The sequence below is a fragment of the Macadamia integrifolia genome, unplaced genomic scaffold (genome assembly GCF_013358625.1).
Source record: "Macadamia integrifolia cultivar HAES 741 unplaced genomic scaffold, SCU_Mint_v3 scaffold1150, whole genome shotgun sequence".
Lineage (NCBI taxonomy): Eukaryota > Viridiplantae > Streptophyta > Magnoliopsida > Proteales > Proteaceae > Macadamia > Macadamia integrifolia.
In genome coordinates, this window is record NW_024868104.1 from 75879 (window position 1) to 97255 (window position 21377).

At 42.8% G+C, this 21377-nt stretch overlaps 1 protein-coding gene across 2 annotated transcripts in view; it reads right to left on the reverse strand.

Moving 5' to 3' along the window:
- The window catches only part of LOC122062971 (prolyl 4-hydroxylase 1-like), a 107627-nt gene that overhangs the window by 49120 nt on the left and 37130 nt on the right, over positions 1-21377 (reverse strand). For both annotated transcript variants that reach the window (XM_042626637.1, XM_042626636.1), the window contains exons 5-6: positions 16217-16291; positions 302-376 (exon numbers count right to left, since the gene is read on the reverse strand). In XM_042626637.1, coding sequence (XP_042482571.1) covers positions 302-376; positions 16217-16291 — 150 coding nt within the window. The remainder of the gene's footprint in view (positions 1-301; positions 377-16216; positions 16292-21377) is intronic.

The window sequence follows — 21377 nt, forward strand, 5'->3', positions numbered from 1 at the left end:
ATTGTTGACGGCAATGTCTGAGTCTGTACCCAAGCATCTCAAAACAGGATCTATATGTAGTCCAACACTTCCATGTAAAATGCCAAAATCAAGTTGTATTATTGCTCATTACCAGGCAAAAGGGGAAGAGAAAAAATATTCCTGTACAAGCAAACATAGACACAGGACTGGCAGGTCTTTAATCATATCAATAAACTTTATACCAACTATAGATATTTATTACTAGAAACCCCTTTCTTAGAGTGAAGCAAATCTGGTATCCTAGTCATTCAAAAAAGCATAAGCTGAAACTCACACTGACCTGTATAATTGGATATTTTCGTTCTTCTGGACTCAAAAACATACCAGAACTTGTTCTCACGCCACTTTTAACTCCCTGATATGAGAATGAAGTACATAATGGTCAGAAAAAAATCAAATCAAATTTAACAAGGCAAAGAATCAATTGACCTGAAAAGAGTTCACATCCAGAACTACTATTTGACATACTATCTCCACCATCATCATAAAATTTGTTAGTTCCACCCATTTATCATAGTTTTTTTTTTTTTTTTTTTTTTTGGGGGGGGGGGTGGTTTCTCAAATGATTAAGAACCTTTTTATTGAGAATACCAGAAAAAGACCACAATAACAACTCCCTTTGTATGAAAAAGCTATGCTAGTTAGCAAGTAGATATACTTGTCATCTCTCTGAATTATGTGCATTTGATGACCAACGGTTAACTAATATCTACTATCTAGACATCCAAAGTGGCACAGTAAGCTGGAAGGATATAATAACCCAACGCACTATTATTTCTCACCATCTAAAAAATAGAGCTGCAGGAATTAGAGATCATTGCTTTCTGCTGCTAGGGCCCAAAGACACAATTCTCCAGCCTCATAAAGGATCACTCATCTCATTCAGCATTAACCCAAGGCAAAGAAAAAAAAGCAAAGCACATTAGACCCAATCAAGTGCAAAGGAAAATGCAACAAGTGAGGCTCATTTTTCCTGTTGCCTACACATATAGCATGTTCAGTGTAATACAAATCCCTTTATAATGAAATGATACAAAGTTACCCAAGGTGATTATTTTGAAAAGCACTGGGAATAGTATCTAGTTATATTTAGTGGCAAAACACTACTGAGTGGAAGAAGAAGCTAAATGAGAGAGGTCAATAACAGATAAATAATCTAGACTGAGGTTACACACAAGGCCTTAGCATTTGAAACTTTAGTTTAACTATAAGCTTCAGTTCCCCTGGAAGTAATCCATAGAAGATATGGAAGTCCAAGTCTCTTGACATTACAGGAACATGAAAATCAAGGGAAATGATGGAATTTATAAGAGATTTAGGAGATGCTAGAAACAGCACCAATACACTTACAAAGCTCAATACAGAATCTCACATGCTAGTATGTGATGGAGAACCTTAGGGAAGAAAGGGGAAATGGGAGTAGAGAGGGGGAAGGAGGGGAATCACATACTTCACTGGTGCACAAACTCAACATCTTCATTCAATAGTCAAAATCACTCTTCTTTGTCCATCGGTTACAGTCAATATATAGGAAAGTAAAGACATAGAATTAGAAGCTTAACTGAACTGGAAACTAGCCTAAACTAGGAAACAACCATAAAAGGAAACCAATGCAAGGAAATAAATCCTAACTCCTACATTCAAATCTGGAAAATAAAAGGCATGAAATAAAATACTAAATAACTACTAATTTTATTTCCAACCCTTGTTGGACCAAAACCCTGGGCTGGACCGGTTCTTCTTAGCTCTTGGCTTCCAAAGCCGGTCATACTGGTCCAACCAGGTAAGGACAGCTATATCTGCATCAACTCGACTCCGTCGAGTTAGGAAAAGGACCGAGGAGACCGTCTGAAGGAATACACTGAATGAGGAACGATCCCAACATCTTCTTCAGCTTAATTTCAGGGAGATCTTTGGCAGGATCAAACTTCATAGTCTTGTTGGCATGCTTGAAAATATAGGTATTGGCATAGCCAAAATGTTGTACTTTCTTGTCAAACAACCAAGGTGGACCAAGAAGGATATGGCACACCTTCAGAGCGAGGACGTCACATTAGACTGTATCCTTAAATCCACTAATAGAATTTGTGACCAAACACTTATTTTTTATTTTGAGATTAGTGTTATTCACCCAAGCAACTATGTAGGGATTTGGATGTGGCTCTGTCTTCAATCTCAGCTTACGAACAGCGTCTTAAGAGACAACATTAGTGTAACTACCTCCATCGATGACCAAGGTTAACAACTGGTCATTGCACTTCACACGAGTCTAAAAAATACTACTACGGTGCCAACCTTCATTATCAGTGGTTTTCTAAGTGGTCAAAACATGATGAATGACATATAAAGGATGTTGGTCTTCATCACTGAGAGTGTCATTGACTTCACCTAGCACACGCTCTTCTCTTAAATCAACTGTGTCAAAACCAAGTTGCTCTTCGGGAATATATGGTATAGGAGAATCCTTATCAATAAAAGCAACCAAATGGCTAGGACATGAGCACTGATATATCCAAATCCATTGCATGAGTAGCACCAAACTGTAAATTTTGAAGAATCAGAAGGTTTATCTGAACCATGCTGAGGGGGTGCGTATGGACAAGTAAGCCGTGAAGATGACATTTCAAAAACATATCAATGTGGAGAATACGGCCGATTAGGTTGTGAAGAGGCCATAGATGTAGCACTAGCCTGTGGTTTGCTAGATGACCTTTCTTCGGTAGGAGGCTGTTGCAAAATGGAACTAGTATCTGGAGGAAAAGTATCTGCAAAATTTCTCTGATTGTATAGGCGTTTCAGACTTTCCTCAACCTGATACGCTACTTGCACGGCGTCTACCATGGTAGGAAATCAACTAGATGCAAGGGCAGCACTAAATTGAGGGTGCAGACCATTGTGAAATTGTGCTACTAATACTTCTTCATTCCACTCCAAATCAGAACGAGTGGCCAAATAATAAAATCTCGCAACATATTCTTTAACGGTCAAATTCTTCTGTTTCAACTGTGCAAACCTAAGATGCATGTGTTGCTTGTAATCAGAATGCATTTCAGCCCAAGTAGTGACTAAACCAAGGTTCGATTTTGTTGTTGTTGCTTAATCCACCAGACTCGGGCCGTGCCTTTCAGTTTGGCTTCTGCAAATAGAATCTTTCGGGCCTCAGTCAACCGATACCATTTGAAGAATGTCTCCAAGCAGTGAATCCAATCAATGTACAATTTTGGGTTGTTATCTCCATAAAAATCAAGGACATCCAACCTTACTGCCCGTTTTGCTCCATCATCATATCTACCAGTATCATATGGTGGTGGAGGAGGTAGTGGTGGTGTATGATGTGGTGGCGGTGGTGGTAGTGGTAGTGACGGATCCTATGGAGTGGTGTTGGAAGAATCCCTAGATTAGATGGGACTCTTTCCTTTACCTGTTGCCACTAAACAATCAATAGAAGCTTGCATGGATTCCATCATTGTCATAATAGCTTCAAATTTCGCATCAGTCCTTATAGGAGTTCAGCAGTTAAACAACTTCACTAATGGCTACCATGGTGATGATTAACAAAATAACACTCAAAGAGTAATGGCAATATAGTAAAAAAAGAGGAATGGCAGAATGGTAATTAAGATGAAATCCCTAAGTGGATGGTAGAAACGTAGTATCTAAAAATCACACAATATATTACGTATGGCAAGGGTATATTTGGATGCAAGTGGAAAAAGGACAACTAGGGATAAGGGGAGATTAGCGGGGTAATACTGGAAGTTCAAAAAAGTTTTAAGAAAAAGAAGGAAAAAAGGAGATCGTGGGTTGGGGGTTTCACCGTGAACCAACATTGGAGCTCTCTCCTTGGAGATGAAACCAACAGCGATGGTTCTCAGCAGGTTTCTCTGGCGATAGAAGATCGAGGGAGCAGCGTGGCTTCGATGGAAGCCGAGTGGGGAGGGCGACCTTCGAAAGAGTTGCGAACAGGTATGGGTTTCATGTCTCACTCTCTTCTCGGCTTCTCTTCTTCTTCTACGTCTTCTAGCTCTCTCCTCTTCTTTTATTCTTTTTTTCTCTGCTCCTCTTCTTCTGTTCTTCTTCTATATTCTGATTCTGTTTTTTTTTTTCTTTCACTTGGCAGAACCCTAAGAAAGGGGAGGGATTGATTGCGCTACTCTTTTGTTTTTTTTTTTTCTCTTGGTTGCTATTGCTGCTGCTCTCTCTTCGTCTTCTTCTCTCTTCTTCTCTTTTTTTTTTTTTTTTTCAATTGCGGCTGGCGAAAAAAGGAAAGAGGAGGCGGTTGGGGTTCTCCTATTTGGGAATCGAAGGGAAGGGGAATATGAGGGTTAGGACTGGGTTTTCAGCAGGTTTTTTGGGTTTTTTTTTTTTTTTTTTTTTTTTTTTTTTTTTTTTTTTTTTTTTTTTTTTTTTTTTTGTTCTCAGTCACAGTAGAACCTGGACAGAGAATGGGAAGGGAAGAAGAAGTTGGAAGGAAGAAGGGGAATGGGGATCTTCGGCTCTGATACCAAGTTGATGGAGAACCTTAGGAAAAAAAGGGGAAATCAGAGTAGAGAGGGGGAAGGAGGAGAATCACACAGTTCACTGGTACACAAACTCAACATCTTCATTCAATAATCAAAATCACTCTTCTTTGTCCATCGGTTACAATCAATATATAGGAAAGTAAAGACATAGAATTAGAAGCTTAACTGAAATGGAAACTAGCCTAAACTAGGAAACAACCATAAAAGGAAACCAATGCAAGGAAATAAATCCTAACTCCTACATTCAAATCTGGAAAATAAAAGGCATGAAATAAAATACTAAATAACTACTAATTTTATTTCCAACCCTTGTTGGACCAAAACCCTGGGCTGGACCGGTTCTTCTTGGTTCTTAGTTTCCAAAGCCAATCATGCTGGTCCAATCAAGTAAGGGCAGCCGTATCTGCATCAGCATGCTAAGGTTCATTACGCATAAAATGTACAGACTAAGCCACATATATCAAGAGGTGTTACTTCAGGTTTTTGTTGTGTGATACTATGTACTTAAAAACTCAAATACAAAACAATCAGAAATAACTCCATCATAGACTGCGATAAATATAAATGTAGATAATTGTATATCTTTATAATATGCACTGTATAAATTTCTTGGAAAACGGGCTTCCCTGCAGTTTTTCCAAATCATTGTATAATACTTTTATATAAGTCAGAAGAAATGATTGCTACACTAGGCACTATATCTACATTTGGCATCTCAAACTTTGTGGGTATGCTGTCCACATCACCCTTCAGATTTTGCATTTAGTCAAAATAAAGAATTGGAAAATGGTCGAAGAATTAGTCTTTTCCTGAATAATTTTGGACCAATAAAGTACAAGGGAAAGAGTTCAATAACATATGGTAGACCACAAGGAGCAGATCAGCCACTAAATTTGACAAGTGGCCTATGCAAAGGATACCCCATATGTTCAAATGTCAGTGTGACAAAATCAACAATCCACATGGCAGAAACAAGCTATTGAGAATGAAACTTTCTTTCACCATCAGTGAGGATACCTTTCTCCCAACATTATTTTACTGAATTTTTCTTTGCCCTCATCAGTTTTTGAATACTAAGTACTCACTGATTGTTTAAGAAAATGAGTAAATTACATTGCCCTCCCCTGTACTACACCCTAATGACACCCCTCCTCTCCCACAATTCGAAACATTACACAAACTTCCTTACTTCTTGAGAAGTCTTCCAAGTAGCCCAGTCTCTTGAGTGATGATGTCACTTTTTACCAAGTTTGTAAATGCCCAAATTACCCTTATACCAGATGGTTATGTATATTAGAATAATACAATTTAGTTTTAATTTAATTAGGCAATATTAAGGTTCTTTTTCATTTGGGTAAATTACTCTGGATCATAACTTCCTGTTCCTGTTATTCTCACCGGCTCTGACTTACATCTCGTCTTCTTCAACCTCCCACATATAAGGCCAGAACCCATTAGGGGTTCCTGCTTCACGCTGCAACTTGCACTGGCGGCCAAAACAGTGGCCGACGGCTTCCAAAATGCCAGTGAAGCAAGAACTTAATCCAGCAAAAAAACACTAGTGACGGTTACCGGGAAAACCTTATGGTGTTCCAGATTTTGATGAAAATAGATGTGGGTTAAAAAGAGGTTCAATCGCCACTTACGGTGGCTACAAAGAGTGGAAACCTGCCCCAAACTCCCAGAGAAGCGAGATCTGATCCCTACTATCATTATGCCGCCCTCCAACAAGGGGAAACTCAAGTATAAAGGCGGCTGAAACCCTTGATTTAAGGATTTAGAAAATTTCCATTACAAGTGACCAAAGGTCTGATTCTGACCAAAAAATTGACCGGCGATCTCAGAAACACCTTACTGGGTTCTTTGAGAAGTCTGGCGAATTGAAGGCCCAGGGGGTTGATACCATTGCTTCCATCTCGGTGAATGACACTTTTGCTTAACCAGATTTTCCATTGTTTCAGGGCTTTCTCACTGCTCTCTTGAACTATTCATCCCAGTACTTCAGCCATGGCAGTTCTGTGATTCTCCAGCTGAGATGCTGAACAAAAACCCAGAAATACACGAACCCTATTAATCTATCCAAGGATTTCAATCTCCGGGAAAAATCGTTTGCCATGTCAAACTGTTCAATCTTCTCCCTCTCTCTTCCTAATTTCTTCAACTTGCCTTGCTAACCCTCTGACAACTTACAACTCTCCTCTGAAAATCAAAAAAAAAAAAAAAGGAAAATCCAAAAACCAAACTCCAAACGAAATGCCTTTATTCTGAATCGCTTTCCATGCTTCTCACTCCCTTCAATCTTCTCGGTCTCTGCATCAAGAGGAGGAAGAAAAAAGGACAGACCCAATAGATTTTGGAATCCCCTTCTTCTTGTAGACCGCAGAGAAGAGATGCAATCAATTCAAGACGAATATTCACCCAAAAAAAATTACAAGAAGGAAGAAGGGAGAGCCCAAACAGATAGAAGTTTTGGTGACCAAAATCAGTAGCAGTAGCAGTAGCAGCAGTGACGGAGGTGGTGTGATTCTTGATTTTGGTGACCAACAACTGTCGTGATTGAATTAGTGATTTTCCAGCTGATCTCTTGTGCAGCTGATGTAGATAACATTGCTGATCCCAAGTTTGGTTTGCATTACCGAAGGAGGAAGAAGGGGCAGCAAGCAGGCAAGCCTTAGGACCTATCGAGCCACCCCAACTGCCCAAGCTGGCCCAATATTTTTATTTTTATTTATTATTTTTTGTTATAAATAAATAAATTCAAGGAAAAAGAATATACATGGGGAAGAAGGGGCGGAGCCCAAGGAGGGGACAAGCTCTCAATAGAGGGCAAAAGACAACAAAGGGCAAAGAGCCCAATAAATCAAAGGGAGAAGGGAACATCAAGTGGGGTAATAATAGAAGAGGGGAGGCCCTAGGAGGCAACAGTGAGCATGTTTCTTAGGGAGTCAAGAACCAGGCGGTTGCAAAGCCAACCAAGTTTGGATCTAACATCAAAATAGATGGCCTTCCAAATCTTACCAAAGGATCGAGAGTTGGAAGACCATCTACGTAGATTACGTTCCTTCTAAATATGGTTGATCATGGCATAAAAGGCAAGCTTTCCCATGATATTCTAGATGGAGGAGCCGCCAAAAGTCATGCCTACCCAAATCCATCTCTGGCTAAAGGAAGGATTCTGCTATGGAACGGCCAGCAGGATCTACGAAGTAAAGGTGGTCAACATCTTCGGTACCACTCCAGCAAAGGCAATAAGAAGAGGGGATCAGAATGTGACGATAAATGAGGAAGGACTGGGTATGGAGGCAGTTCAAAATGGCACGCCAAGCTGTGAAGTTGTGGCAAGGGATATGACCTTTAAAGCAGATAATGTTACAGCAAGGCACGAGGGGGCTCTTCGAACGAATGAAGTACCAAGCAGATGTGGAAGAGAACAAATCCGTGGGGGAGGGAAGCCAAAAAGTCTTATCCTCTCTTCCTCAATGACCCAAAGGAAAGGGAGGGAGGGAGGACCAAAGGTCAGCAAAAGTGGAGGGAGTAGACCAACTGATAGGGGAAATGATGGAGTTCTAGGAGTGACTAAGGAGAGGAGAATTCCAGAAGGGTGCCAAGGGTCAATCCAAAGGGAGGTGGATGAACCACTGCCAATGATGTTGGAGATAGCACCAAGAGCAACAGATCTAGTGATGAGAATTTTATGCCAAATCCAAGAAGCATAAGGAGGAGGGAGAGGTAGTCCAAAGGGTGTCATTTTTAAGGGGAGGAGTAAACCCAAGAGACCCAAATACTGTTGTGCTTGGAAGAGATCTTCCAGATAAGCTTCCGGATGCCTACAGTATTCACGTCTTTGATTTGTCTCAAACCCAAACCTCCCTTATATTAGGGGTGACAACGTTTGGGCCAGCTCATAAGGTGGAGAAATTTGGAATATTCTGCACCTTTCCAGAGGAAGGAACAAGGGAAGGAATCAATAGCCTTGGCGGTAGTTACGGGGAGGGCAAAAATGCCCGACAAATAAAGGTACATGGATTGGAGAACAGATCTAATGAGAACAAGATGACCAGCATAGGAAAGGAGCTTACCTTTCCAAAGCTGAAGCCTTTTCCTCATAACATCAAGAATGGAAGAGCAGTGGTGAGAGGATAGCTTGAGGGAAATGAGGGGTAGACCAAGGTACTTGACAGGGAGGGATCCAAGGGAAAATCTAGTAAGAGCAAGAAGTTGGTATTGGCAGGAGACAGAAACACCATAAAGGAAGAGATTGGATTTGAGAAGATTGATATGGAGGCTAGAAAGATTCGAAGAGGCGGAGGGAGGATATAATGTTAGAAATGGATGTCGGACCATCCTTAGAGAAAATCATGAGGTCGTTCGCAAATGCGAGATAGGTGAGAAAAAGAGCTTCACATTTAAGGGTAGGAGAGATGAGGTGTTGGTCAGTGGAAGAGCGAGAAAGAACTTCAAGTGCAAAAGAGAAGAGGAAAGGGGGAGAGGGGACATCATTGCCTGATGCCCACAGAAGAACAGAAGTAGCCCGCATTGCTTCCATTAACCAGGACGGAAAAGCTAAGAGAGGGGAAGGCATGAGAGGATCCAGTGGACATAGGAAGGTGGAAGGACATTTAAAGCAAGACTCCAGAGATAAATTCTCAACAAATGGAGTCAAAAGCTTTATAAATGTCAATTTTGAGGAGGGCAGTAGAAGAGTGGGATGCACGATCAAACACACGAACAATCTTATAATAGAGAATGATGTTGTTAGCAATGCTTCAACTAGAAATAAAAGCAGATTGATTAGGGCTGACAAAGAAATCAATGGCAATCTGAATCCAATTTGCTAAGTTTTTGGCAATGAATTTGTAAAGGTGGTTAAGAAGGAAGATAGGCCTGAAGTCAGGTATAGTCTGAGCACCCTTTCCTAGGAATAGGCAAAGAAACGTGTGATTTACACTTTAGATTTGGTTAGGATTCTGAAAGAAGCTTCTAATGGCGAAGATGAGGCCATCCCCGATGATAGATTAACAAGACGAGAAGAATCCCATACTGAACCCATCCAGATAAGGGGATTTGTTAGACTTGTCAGAGAGGACAGCAGTCAGAATTTCATCATTAGAAGGGATTTCTTGGAGGGAGGGGAGATGATGGTCAAGGATGAATTTGTCGAGGAGATTTAGAGGGATGGGGGGAGCAAAGGGAGGGGTGAAAGATCAGAAAAGTAAGAGGCAACTTCAGATTGATATCTTTAGGTGATATGAGCTCTGTCCCAGAGTGAGATGAGCTTACATATAGAATCCACATAGGACCTAGCCTTGAGGAATCTATGGAAGAAGGCGGAATTTTTGGAATCTCCGTTCTCAAACCACTTGGTTCTGGATTTCTTACGAAGAAAGCTTTCTTCCTGAGCGAGGAGGGAAAAGAGCACAGAAGTGGCCAACTCCTCCGCAAGAGAGTGGTTGTGGAGGTCAAGTTGTAGCCTAGACTGGATGAGATCAAGAATGTTACGACATGAGAGGACCTTATTGGTGATAGTACCGAAAGAATTAAAGTTCCAGGCTTTGAGAGCAGCTTTAACATTCCTATACTTTTTAGCAAAGGCAATGAGGGGGAGGAGAGGACATGGACCGGAATGGCCCAGGCATCACAGACCAAAGGGAGAAAAGCCTGGTGCTTGGACCCCATGTCAAAGAATTTAAAAGGCTTAGAGCCAAAAGAGATTAGGGGTTCGATGCAGAGGGAGATAGGTGAATGGTCAAAGATCCCAGGGAGGTCAAAACAGGCATGAGAGGATGGGAAGGAGTTGAGCCAGGCTTCATTTATAAGGGCACTATCCAATTTGCAAGCAACACGACCAGAACTGCTACTGTGGTTGTGCCAAGTGAATTTGGCTAAGATCGTTCATGCCAATGTCATCAATACAATCATTAAAGGAATGCACAGAGGGGGTCGATGGGGTCCCCACCAAGCTTCTCATGGCTAGCTCTAACTACATTAAAGTCCCCTAAATGCCCCAAGTGTGGGAGCCTACAGAAGGGATGAAGGAACGAAGGCCATACCAGACGAAGAACCTTTCGGGAGCATAGTTGAGGGCATAAAAGACTGAGAGGAAGAAGGGGGGACTGAAGGAGAAGGAGATGGATAGCTGGATGACCTGAGGTAAGGAGGCAATAAAGGAGATATGGAGGAAGATGGGGTTTTATTGAATTTAAATCTGACCATTGGGACAAAGGGTGTAACTAGAGAGAAAGGACTACCAGGGACCTATGGAGGACACGATGCAAGGGACATTGGCCTCAAGGACTCTGGTTTCAAGGAGAAAGTAAGGGATGACTTTGGAGGACTTAATACGGAATTGAATAGAAGCATGTTTGGCGGAGGAATTGAGACTTCTAACGTTCCATATAGACCAGGGGATCATTTGAAAGGGGGGTTGGCAACAAGAGCTTGGCAAAGCTAGCCTTAAGTCCCTGCCGTTGATGGTATTCCTTAAGAGGGGAGGGCAAGGCGAGCTTGAGTTGATTGGACTTAACAGGTCCTTTGAGCAGAGAGCTAGGCCTAGTAAACATGATATTTTTCTTCAGGATGATAAAAGAAGAAACAGCAGGGGATATAAAGATCTTATAATAGGTAGGAAGGGCTTGCCCTGACCCAAGAGGCAAAGGATTACTTCTAGGGGGATGTGATCAAGCAAGGCACCAGAGATGGGGAGGCGTTGCTCAGTATAGGCCTAAGTTGGTCGGAGGTTCAGAGAAGCACCTTCCAAGGTGGTCGAACTTGGCGAAATTTCGAAGACTGGCGAGGCAGCATAATCGATGGCAGAAGGCTAAAGATCGATGGCGGAGACTGATGGCGGAGACCGGTAGGAAGAGGAGTTGGAGGTCTACGGAGTTATCATGAAAGGAAGGCCAAGGGGCAACATTGTGATCTTGAGCAGCAAGCAGTCGACCTGAAGAGCAAAGGCAACGTCAACGGTGACAACCGGCAAGTTTGCAAGGGAGCAGCCAAGGAGACATCTTTAGTTAGAGTCCCTGGACATGGTTTAAAGTATCTCCAATACATTACGATACCCTCTGATATGTATCTTAAATTTATCCGACTGGTACAACGATCGATACTAATCTTTAATCCTTGATCTTTAGCATTTCTTGGCGTATATCTGATATGATACGGTACCCTCTAGTATATATCTTAAATTTAGCCGACCAATACGATGACTGATACTGATGCTTTAATCCTTAGCCAAGCCAGGAGGAAGCATCAGGAATGACGACCGACAAGAAATCAAAGTCGTGATAGGTGAAAAAAATGCAGAGAAGCAGCGGCAACAGGTGGCAAGACAGGCGGAGGCGAACGAAGCAGGAAGCCACAGTAAAGAGAACTAGCGACAGTCATGGGCGAGAGGAGCTCTGAACGAGTTAGGAAGGTCCAGTAAGGGAGGTAGGGTGAGGTTCAAATGATGGGTATGGGTTTGGTTTGTGAGATTAGGGTGGAGGTAGGTCTGGGTAGGGGTTAATTAGGTTAGGCATGGGTTAAGTTGGTGGATAGTGGTTTGGGAAGAAGAGTATGGACAGTTTAGGGAGAGGTGAGGGCTAGAAGTGGCCCGGTTTGATAAAGACCAGGGATAGAAGGAGGATGGGCCCCAACAAGGGTCGGAAGCGGAAGAAGAGGAGGGAGAGAGGCAGTGAGTTGAAGGTTTATCCAATGATTCGCTAGGGGTTAACATTGAGAGAGATGTTAAAAGAGCATGGTCGAGATGACGGCAAGGAGATCGAGACATTCGCAGGCCTTCAGCCACTTTTACTAAAGCAACAGAGGAAGAGGCAGGCACAGGAGATCAAGGCAAAAGGTCCGCATCAGCAAAAAGGACAAAGTCTTCAGTAGCAGAGGCTGGAACAAGGGATTGAGGCAACATAACTTCTTTTTCAAAGCCAGAGGTCGATTGAGACAGGAGGGAAAAGTGGTTGTGACCTTCAGTTAGAAGATAAATATCCATCGGGCCTAGGGATGATGGTTTGACACTTGGGGAAGAGTGATTTTCATTCGGGCAGGGATTAACCATCAGGCTTCGTCTCTGTCGGACTCTATTTTGGCGAAATTTTCTTCCTCGAGGAGGATTTTTCGATAGCAACCTTGAAGGAGGGTGGCTAGCTTCATCCTACACAACTTTAGGGGATTAGAGAGAGGTTTTATGCCCAAACAACTTGCAAATGGTACACAGGGGAGGGAGCCACTCGTAGTGAACCACCTGAGAGAAGGAGAAGTTGTCATTATCATAAATCGCCGCTGAGGGTGGGAGGACATCAGCTATGATTTTTATGCAGATCCTTGCAAAGGTAAGGCAATCCATGGTTCGAGTTCTCCGATCAGAATAAAGGGGTTTGGCAATGACTGAGCCGATAATACTACACCCCTGAGAGCACCAATAGTTGGGGGGGAGGAGGTTTGGCAGGGAGACCCAAATAGGGATGGTTTTGATGTCCACTTTGCAGAGTGATATGTGTTGATCCCATTGTCTGAGAAATATGAGTTTTTTTTACCAACTAGCCAAAGCCCACCTTCAAGAGTTGTGTTCTTTTCTTCTTCACTAGCAAAGTTGAATAAGTGGAGAACATGCATTGGATTCTCCTTTTCCGAGAAAGAGATGACTTCACAATAGGAAACAGAGGCCTGCTTCCAAGCAGCTGGGATGACATTTTTCCCATTTGGCTATCTCAAGATCACGTAAACCCGAAGGGTGGATGCCCACCGATGACTCATTGATGAGGGAGGGGGGGAATGAAGGTCAAGGGAAGGCCATCTTGGGAGGGATGGGAGTAGTTTGTGCTAGGGTCAAGAGGAGACTGGGCAGTAGAGTAGTAGAGGGAGGGGGTGAGCCTGGGTTCCAACAGTGGGAGCCGCCGGAGAGGAGAGGATAATAGCAGGTTTATGGGAGGAGAGGGGAGGGGAGCGGGGTGCTATGTTTTTAAATTCTCTAATTGGAGGAAAAAGGAAGAGAAAAGAGAATAAAGATTAAAATAGAGTTTCTTGGGGATTATTGATCTCTCAATACCCTTACATTAGGATTCACTCCGAGAGTAGCAGAAAGAAATCGTGGCGAAGGAAAGAAAAGAGGAGGGCCCAAATTTTGTTTAGACCTGGTTCTCTACTGCAGAAATCAAACCAGCCTTGATATGGCCACATTTCTCTCCAGTTTTGTCTTATAATATTGCCTTCTAGAAGCCCCTGCAGCAGCTGTCGACTAGAGTCCAGAACAGTCCTTTTTCTTTCCTGCAATTCCTTTGTTTGCTGTACTTTTTGTCTTGTGTGTTGACTTGGTCAACTAAAAGTTGGACTCCTAAATTGGTTTTCTAGAAGAGTCTACTTATGTCTTTATTATTTTCATAGTGAGCAAGTTATTGTTGTTAGGAAGTTTTGTGTCTTAAGTCAAAAGTTTTTATTTTTTTGTTTGTTTCCTATTTTGGTTCTTACCATGTATTTGGGTCATTAACCACTACTACATAAAGAGGCATTGGTGTAACACAAGACACCTTGAGGATTAATGAAATTTGCAGCTATGAATGCTCCTAATTCTGAGAAAGAATTGTGTTTCAACAGCTGAGACAGCCGTCGGTGAGAGACAGCCGTCGGTGAGAGACCGCCACCCCACCCACATCTGTCCCTTCCATGTTTGCTTTTTTTCTTCTTTGTTTGATCATTGTGAGCGTGGTTGAGAGCTGATTACAACCAGATTGAAGCCTTGAAGACCAGCCCATTGGATTTTGAAGAACAGCCATGGAGCAAGGATTGATCTCAGCTTGATTGGGTTTTTTCTCCCTTCGTTTGAATCTAGGTCTCTCAGACCTGAGACCTGCTGTTCAAGCACTTTTGAGGGTTTGTGCTCCCCCCCCCCCCCCCTCGGGGGCACGTGCGAAGGAGCAGTCAACCAGATTTGGTGGCCTTTGGTGACATGCTGAAGCTACAGCAAGTTTTCTCCTATTTGACCTCTCAAAATCCTGATTCTTCCTGGAATTTCTTTGCTGTTTGGTTGCCTATCTACTGGGATATTTCCTGCCATATTTGGATAGTCAGTTGAGACTACATCTTTTTTTTTTCTGGTGAAGAGTTGAGACTACATCAAGCACCAATCGACCAGATTTGCTGGCTCCTTAGAGCCCTCCTTTGTGAGTACTAAAATTCTCTTCTATTCAGTCCATTTTTCCAGATCTACTTGAAGGTTAGATCTGAAACTGAGAACTGAGTTTGTTTTGACTTTACATATTATCTGGGGTTGTTTGCTTAGGTGAATATACTTACAATAGCCACATTCTCTCATTTCTCCTAGTGAGTGAAGCCATGAGGAACCTGCCTCTCTAAGAATTGGAATCTGTTACGGGGCTTCCACCACTGTCTTCTATTTGGACAAGCATCGCTTCCCAAAACTCACCAAAGAGGACATAATTGGGGATTCTTGGGAGGGATTTGAGTCCTACAACCACACTTGGAGACGAAGACTTGAGGAGAAATACGAATTGGTCAACAAACAAAAACCGATGTGTAACTACAGGTCCTTGTGCTTCCATTATTACAGAGACATTAGGCTTATTTCCTGCGTCGAGCACTGAAATTCATTCTTGCAGGAAGAAAAGTCTCAACGTCAACACTGTGTGCAGATATGGGTTCGGGGTTTGCTTTGCTGATACGGAGAGAGGGATGCAGCAACGTAGATAGCAGCGGGCTTCAAAATCTCAGGCAGCGGCAGATGCGAATATGGTGCTAGCCAGAGAGGCTCTCATGTTTAGAGATGGGGTTGTTTTAATCCTTGGTTCAGGATGATAGGGTAAAATGTCTTTCACATCTAAAGACATAACACCATCAGCCTCTAGGAGGACGAATGCCATTTTTCAAAACATGGGATAGGGGGTGTCATTAGGGTGAAGTACAGAGAAAGGAAATGTAATTTACTCTAAAAAAAATTATGAACTTTTCACTTCTTTTCAGTGTTACTTTCTAATTAATAAGCCTATGATTCAATGGTATCTAACAGAAGTTCATAATCACCATCACCATGACCACTACTTGCGGTCACCATTGCCAACATCATAGCCAGGGACATACTTATGGGAGACCACATTTTTTTATAGAAGATTCCACATTTGCCAGTTTACATGGGTGTAGTGGGAGGCTGGGAGCACAAAACAGATTATTCCAAAGACCCATAACTAGACATTGTATGTACTAGTTGCTTATGTTTGATTGAGATTCATCATCCTTAAAGAGTTAAGTGTCCTTAACTAAGAGGATTTTGAGGACTGGAAGGGGTGATTCTATAACACATTCACCTTTCATGTACTTATCTATTTAGCAGTGGATCACTCTTCACCTCAATGTGCTTCCTATATCAATAATACATTCTTTTTCCCTCCCCCTTGCTTTTGATAAACAAGGACAAGTGAAAACAGAATGATGAAAGGCTAGTTCCATTAGAAAGTTACCTTCCTGGAAGTGAGAAGTTGGCCACTGAAAAATCCTTGGTGAAGGGGTGAAGGGAACAATACAGATGAGTTCAAATTCAGTGTTGACAGGATATTGCATGTTGACAAGGAAATAAGAAATTCACATAACTTTAAAAAAACGAACAAAAAAATCACTAATGAATAAATATTACTTTATTGATAAGCAAGATGAACTAGCATACATGCCTTCCCGGTTTTTCTGTCCACCACATTGGAAATTTTAAGGCGAGGACGGGCAATTGCTCTGAGATAATCACATTCCTGCAAGCATCACAAAGTACTCATTTTCTAACTCCAGCTTCCTCTTCAGAAGAATATCAATATATAATCCTAGTGCTTGCAGAAATCAGGCAAATGATTTCACCAAAACTGGAGTGTCCAAACAAATTATTCAATAAACACATGATCTAACAAAAAATATAAAAGATAAAGAGCAATGTATCTTGAACAGAAACCAGTAGTAGACCCCCCATGATGCAGCACTGAAGACATATGCAAGGAAGAAGAAGAGAGGAGTCAACCAGGCCTAGTACTAAGGCCCATGACTTTACTGGATGGGATTATTAGTTTCTAATTTCAGTTTAATTAGTTTCTAATTTCAGTACTATTTAATTCCTAGTTTCTATTTCCAGTTTTAGTAACTAGAAGATTTGTTATTTGTAAGCTTTCAATTTCAGTTTTTAGTAACTACTTTAGTTTCTAAAGTTGTAATCCCCCATCAAAGCTTATAAATAAAGAGGGCTCCCATTAAGCCCCACGATTTTATGAACAATACTTGCTGCTGCCCACTGCTATGTCTCTTCTGAGAACTGTCTTGTGTTTGATCAAGACCATGGGGCTGGTGTTGATCTGGTCGACGCTCTGCAGTGAGAAGCCCGAGTGGTTCCTTCTAACTATTATTCTCTCTATTATACTGTTCTTCAATTATCTGAGTCTCAGGTAAGTTGTCTCTGTTAAACTTTGAATTTTTCCAGAACTTCTGTGTATTGACCCTCACTTACCAGACCAACCAGCCACCTGATGGCTTCCCTATTCTGGTTGAGTGTTAGACCTATTAAGAGGGTGGTTCGATCTAATTTGGGGTCAATCACACCTGGGATTTTATTGTTATGAAAATTCTCTCTATTCTGGCCAATTCTAATTAGTTCAGTTTCTGCCAAGAATTTTGAGTCGGTTTGTTCTGAATGTTGCTTATTGTTTGCTGGCCTTGTTCCTCCTCGATTTAATCTCATTAAGTTGGTGATTTAAGTCCCCAAACTTCTTGGATATTATTCAGTTACAGACTTCTGATTTACTGAGATAGATTAGTTGATCCTTGACTATAAATCTCTATTTTGTTATTGTTCTGTTGTGGAGTTGTTTGGTGATTGATTGGGTGTTCTTTGAGAGTATCCTGCTGTTTTGGAACTAGCTTAACTTGTTGATTCTAGTTCTACATAACCCCAGGCCAAGCAAATGACATTGACGACCTCCAATTATCCGTACCTATCTGATTGTCTTCACTTACTGTTACTGTTACTATTAACTATTACTGCTTCTATTACTATTATTATTATGGGGGAGGGTTCCCTCTGACGTCCATGTGCAGTTTCAGGCATTGGGAAAGGGAGGAATTACATGAAATCTGTCAAATAGGGGTATTTAGCATATTTTATATGCGGTCCTACAGTAATCTGGGTGGGGACGCAGTTTCGATTTTGTGATCGTTTTGTGGGGATCTTTTCCCCTATTATTATTATTAGGTCCAATTACTATAACTATCTTATACTAGGCCCTATATTTACTCGAACTCCCGAACATTTTTCCAATTTCCTAGAAAAGCAAACTTCCACCTCTCTCTCCCCTGATAATTTAAAATCCTTGATTTACCCCAGCTCTGCTCTGGCAGGCCACCTCCGCCCGCCCCTCCACCACCCTCATAACCCCACCACCAGCCCACCCTTCGCCCACCCCCACCCCATGTATCTTCTCTCCCCACCTCCCCCTCACCAGCCATATCTCCCTCCCTCAGCATCTCACTCCCCTCGACCGCAGCACTCCCTGCAACTCCCTGCACGCCCGCTTCCCCGCCCTCCCTGCCCTCCGTGCACGCCCCCTCTGCAATCAAAATTTCAAAGAAGCTTCTTGAAATAAGCACACAAGACTGCACCAGAGATCGGAGATGCGCAAGATCTGAGATCTGCTTCTGCTTTGCAGGATTTCTCATCGATTGCAGAGGAAGACATTTCTGCCAAATCCCTTCCAAGGTCTAACTACTGCTGGTGTCTGGCCCAGTTCTGTTTCTGTTGGAGAAGGTCATGACCTTTGTAGTCACAGAGGAGAAAACAGCAGAGACAACACCGGAGGTGGCAACAGAAACAAAGACTACTACTATAACTCAAGCATTGAGTCTGGATAATTGACTTTGTATTCTTTGGTTCTCATGTACACTCCTCGGTGTCATAGGCCAATTATATAAGAAGAGAAGAACACAAAGATTGATGGGTGAAGGTCAATGGGGGGGGGTGCTGTAGCATGCTAGAGGCTGGTAGGTCGGATCTGCCCTCCAATTAGGTGGTTGCCGTTTTTTACTCTGGGGAAGTCCAGAGACCAAAGTCCAGTGGAGCTGAGGTCTCAGACCAACCAAATTTGTATGCGAGATCCTCACAAGGGTAGATCCTCCAAATTTTGTCTCCCACCGCAGAAATCAGTCATCATTCACTCTCCCTTCCCCCAACATCAAATTGACTGAAAATTCCTTGTCAAAATTCTCTCTCCTTTGTGTGCCAAAACTTCCACAAGTCTTTCCTTTTATAAGAAAGAATCAGTCTTGAGGGAATCACACTAGTTATACTCATTCTGTTCTTAAACAGTTAAACCTTCGCTAAACCCTGAAACTCAAAAGAATTTTCCCATGCAATCATTTGGAGGAACTGTCTCTCTGGCTTTCCTCCTCCCCTTCCCCACAGGAACTCTCTTTTTTTCCATCTGTCTTTGGTTTATGAAAGCATCTTTGTCCATGGATCTGAACTTTTTTCTTATTGGGATCTTCACATTTTCAGGCAACTATATCCTTTGCTTTCCAAAGAGCTAGAGTAGAAGGATACCGTCTCCGTCATGATTATCAGTAACTTTCTTTTCAACCTCCTTCAATTTCTCCGTTTTCCTTTTTTATCAGTTCTAATTTTTAAAGGTTTTCCAGCCTTGGTGCATCAACGAAGGTGTTTTTGCCTGTTGTTTGCTTTCTTGCTTTGTCTGAAATTTTTAAATTTGATCATCTATTTCTGGTAAATTACTCTTCTGCTTACCTGGAAAGAAAGATGTTTCGGTTATGGTACTTTTGTCCGGTTTCGCATGCAGGAATAATTTTAATTTGAATCCCAAGCACTGATTCTGGGTCCAGTACCTATCGTGGGGTCTTGGGGGTGCAGGGTAGGGTGGGGGTCAGAGGTGGGGTCACGGCGGTCGTGGCAGGGCGGAGGTGCACTGCTGGAGGAGAGGAGAGGGTAGGGGTGAGGACCAGGGGTAATTCAGCGATTCAAATTACCACGGGAAAAAAGAGGTGGAAGTTTTCTTTTCTGGAGGAATAAAAAAAGAATAGATCGTCGACACTCCTTCCTAAACCACAATGTCCTTATACTCCCCATGTCTGACACTCCTCTGGCGGTTTCCACCGCCAGAAACACCCCTGAACCCAATCCCGACCCTAGTCCTGTTGATCTCTCCTCACCAACCTCCCCTCCTCCTTTCTTGGCCACCACCACAAGACCCTGGACCTCCGTCATTAGCTCTTCACCTCTACCCACCAATGCCGGCCCTCCCCTGTTCTTCCCCCCCCTCCACCCTTGATGCTAAGAAGGTTGACCTCTGCCCTTCTGGCCTGCCTGAAATATTCAAATGGAGAAACTGCTTGATTGGGCACTTCCTTGGAAATCGTCCTCTATTCAACATCATTAAGGCATCTCTCAACAAGCAATGGAGACCCCTGGGTTTTCTGTCCACCTTTATGCTCGATAATGGGATCTTTGTTTTCAATTTCATGGAGGAAGCTGACAAGATTAAGGCCCTTGAAGGTGGTCCCTGCTCCCTGGTATGTTGGGAAGAAACCAATCTTTTTGCGCCATTGGGACCAATACACTACCCTCAACAAAGTTGATCTTACCTCTATCCCCATTTGGGTCGCTCTCCCTAACCTCCCTCTCCACTTCTGGTGTGCAAAAAGGCAGAGTTTAGTGGGATCGGTCATTGGAAAACCTCTCTTCTTAGCACTAAACTTATGGACAGACTCCCTCTCCAGGATCTGCATCGAGGTTACCGCTGATCAAATCCTCCCTGCCTCTATTACCATTGTCGATAGAGATGGTTTCTCCTTTGATCAACCTCTGAAATACAATTGGATCCCACCTCAATGTACAATCTGTAAGACTTTCGGGCATCCCTCCACACACTGTACCACTAATCGGAGTGCTCCTTCAGAAGACCCTAACCTGAAAGTTCCTCCTTCCTCTATGATTGATAAAACCATTTTTGAGGCAAGATCTCCTTCCATGGCCACTCGTGGAAGAAAGAACCATCACCGTTGTGGTCGCCGGAGTTGTCTAATGGCTGTTCCTCACCCTAAAGAAAATGCCTCTCCTCCAATCAGACCTACTTCCATCGGTCCAAAAGATTATCTTCTTTTGGTCACTGGATATAACAGGTTCTCCATCTTATTGAACCCTGGTTCTGACGAAGATGTAAAGAATCTGTCCCTTCGATCATCGACCCCAAGAGGAGATCATACTGCCTCTGACAAAATCGCTGTTGAAGCTTCAACCTGTTCCAATCAGCCTCTCCTTTGTTTTGCTTAAGGCTCAAGCATGCCCGATACCCTAAATCCAACTAACGCCTCATCCTCTAAAACCTCTTGTCTCCCTCTCCCTAACGGGGATCCCACTCCTACTTTGGGAAATACTCTATCCATCTCTAACCAAACCCAGACCATTCCTGTCTTCCTAAACCCCAACCTAACCCAACCCCTTCTATGCCTCTTCTAAACCTTCCCAGTCCCAATCCTATTAATCTTAGCCTGACCCACACCATTCAAAACCACTCCAACACATACCCGACAACTTATCCTAGCCCGAACCACCAAATCCCGACTCACTTGGATCCCTTCCAAACCCGTCTTGCCCTCCTTCCTCTCCCGTAAACCATCATGTCTCTCCAAAACCACTTGGACCACTCCAGAGCTCCCGCCTGCTCCTGCCATCGTCGTCTCCTCTGTGGATGATACCCTTTTTCCCCCCCGTCCTAGTCTTACCTCCATTAGGCAACATCCCAGTTCACTGGCCTCTCCTAGGCCTGCCTCCTCTCATCTCCATGCCTA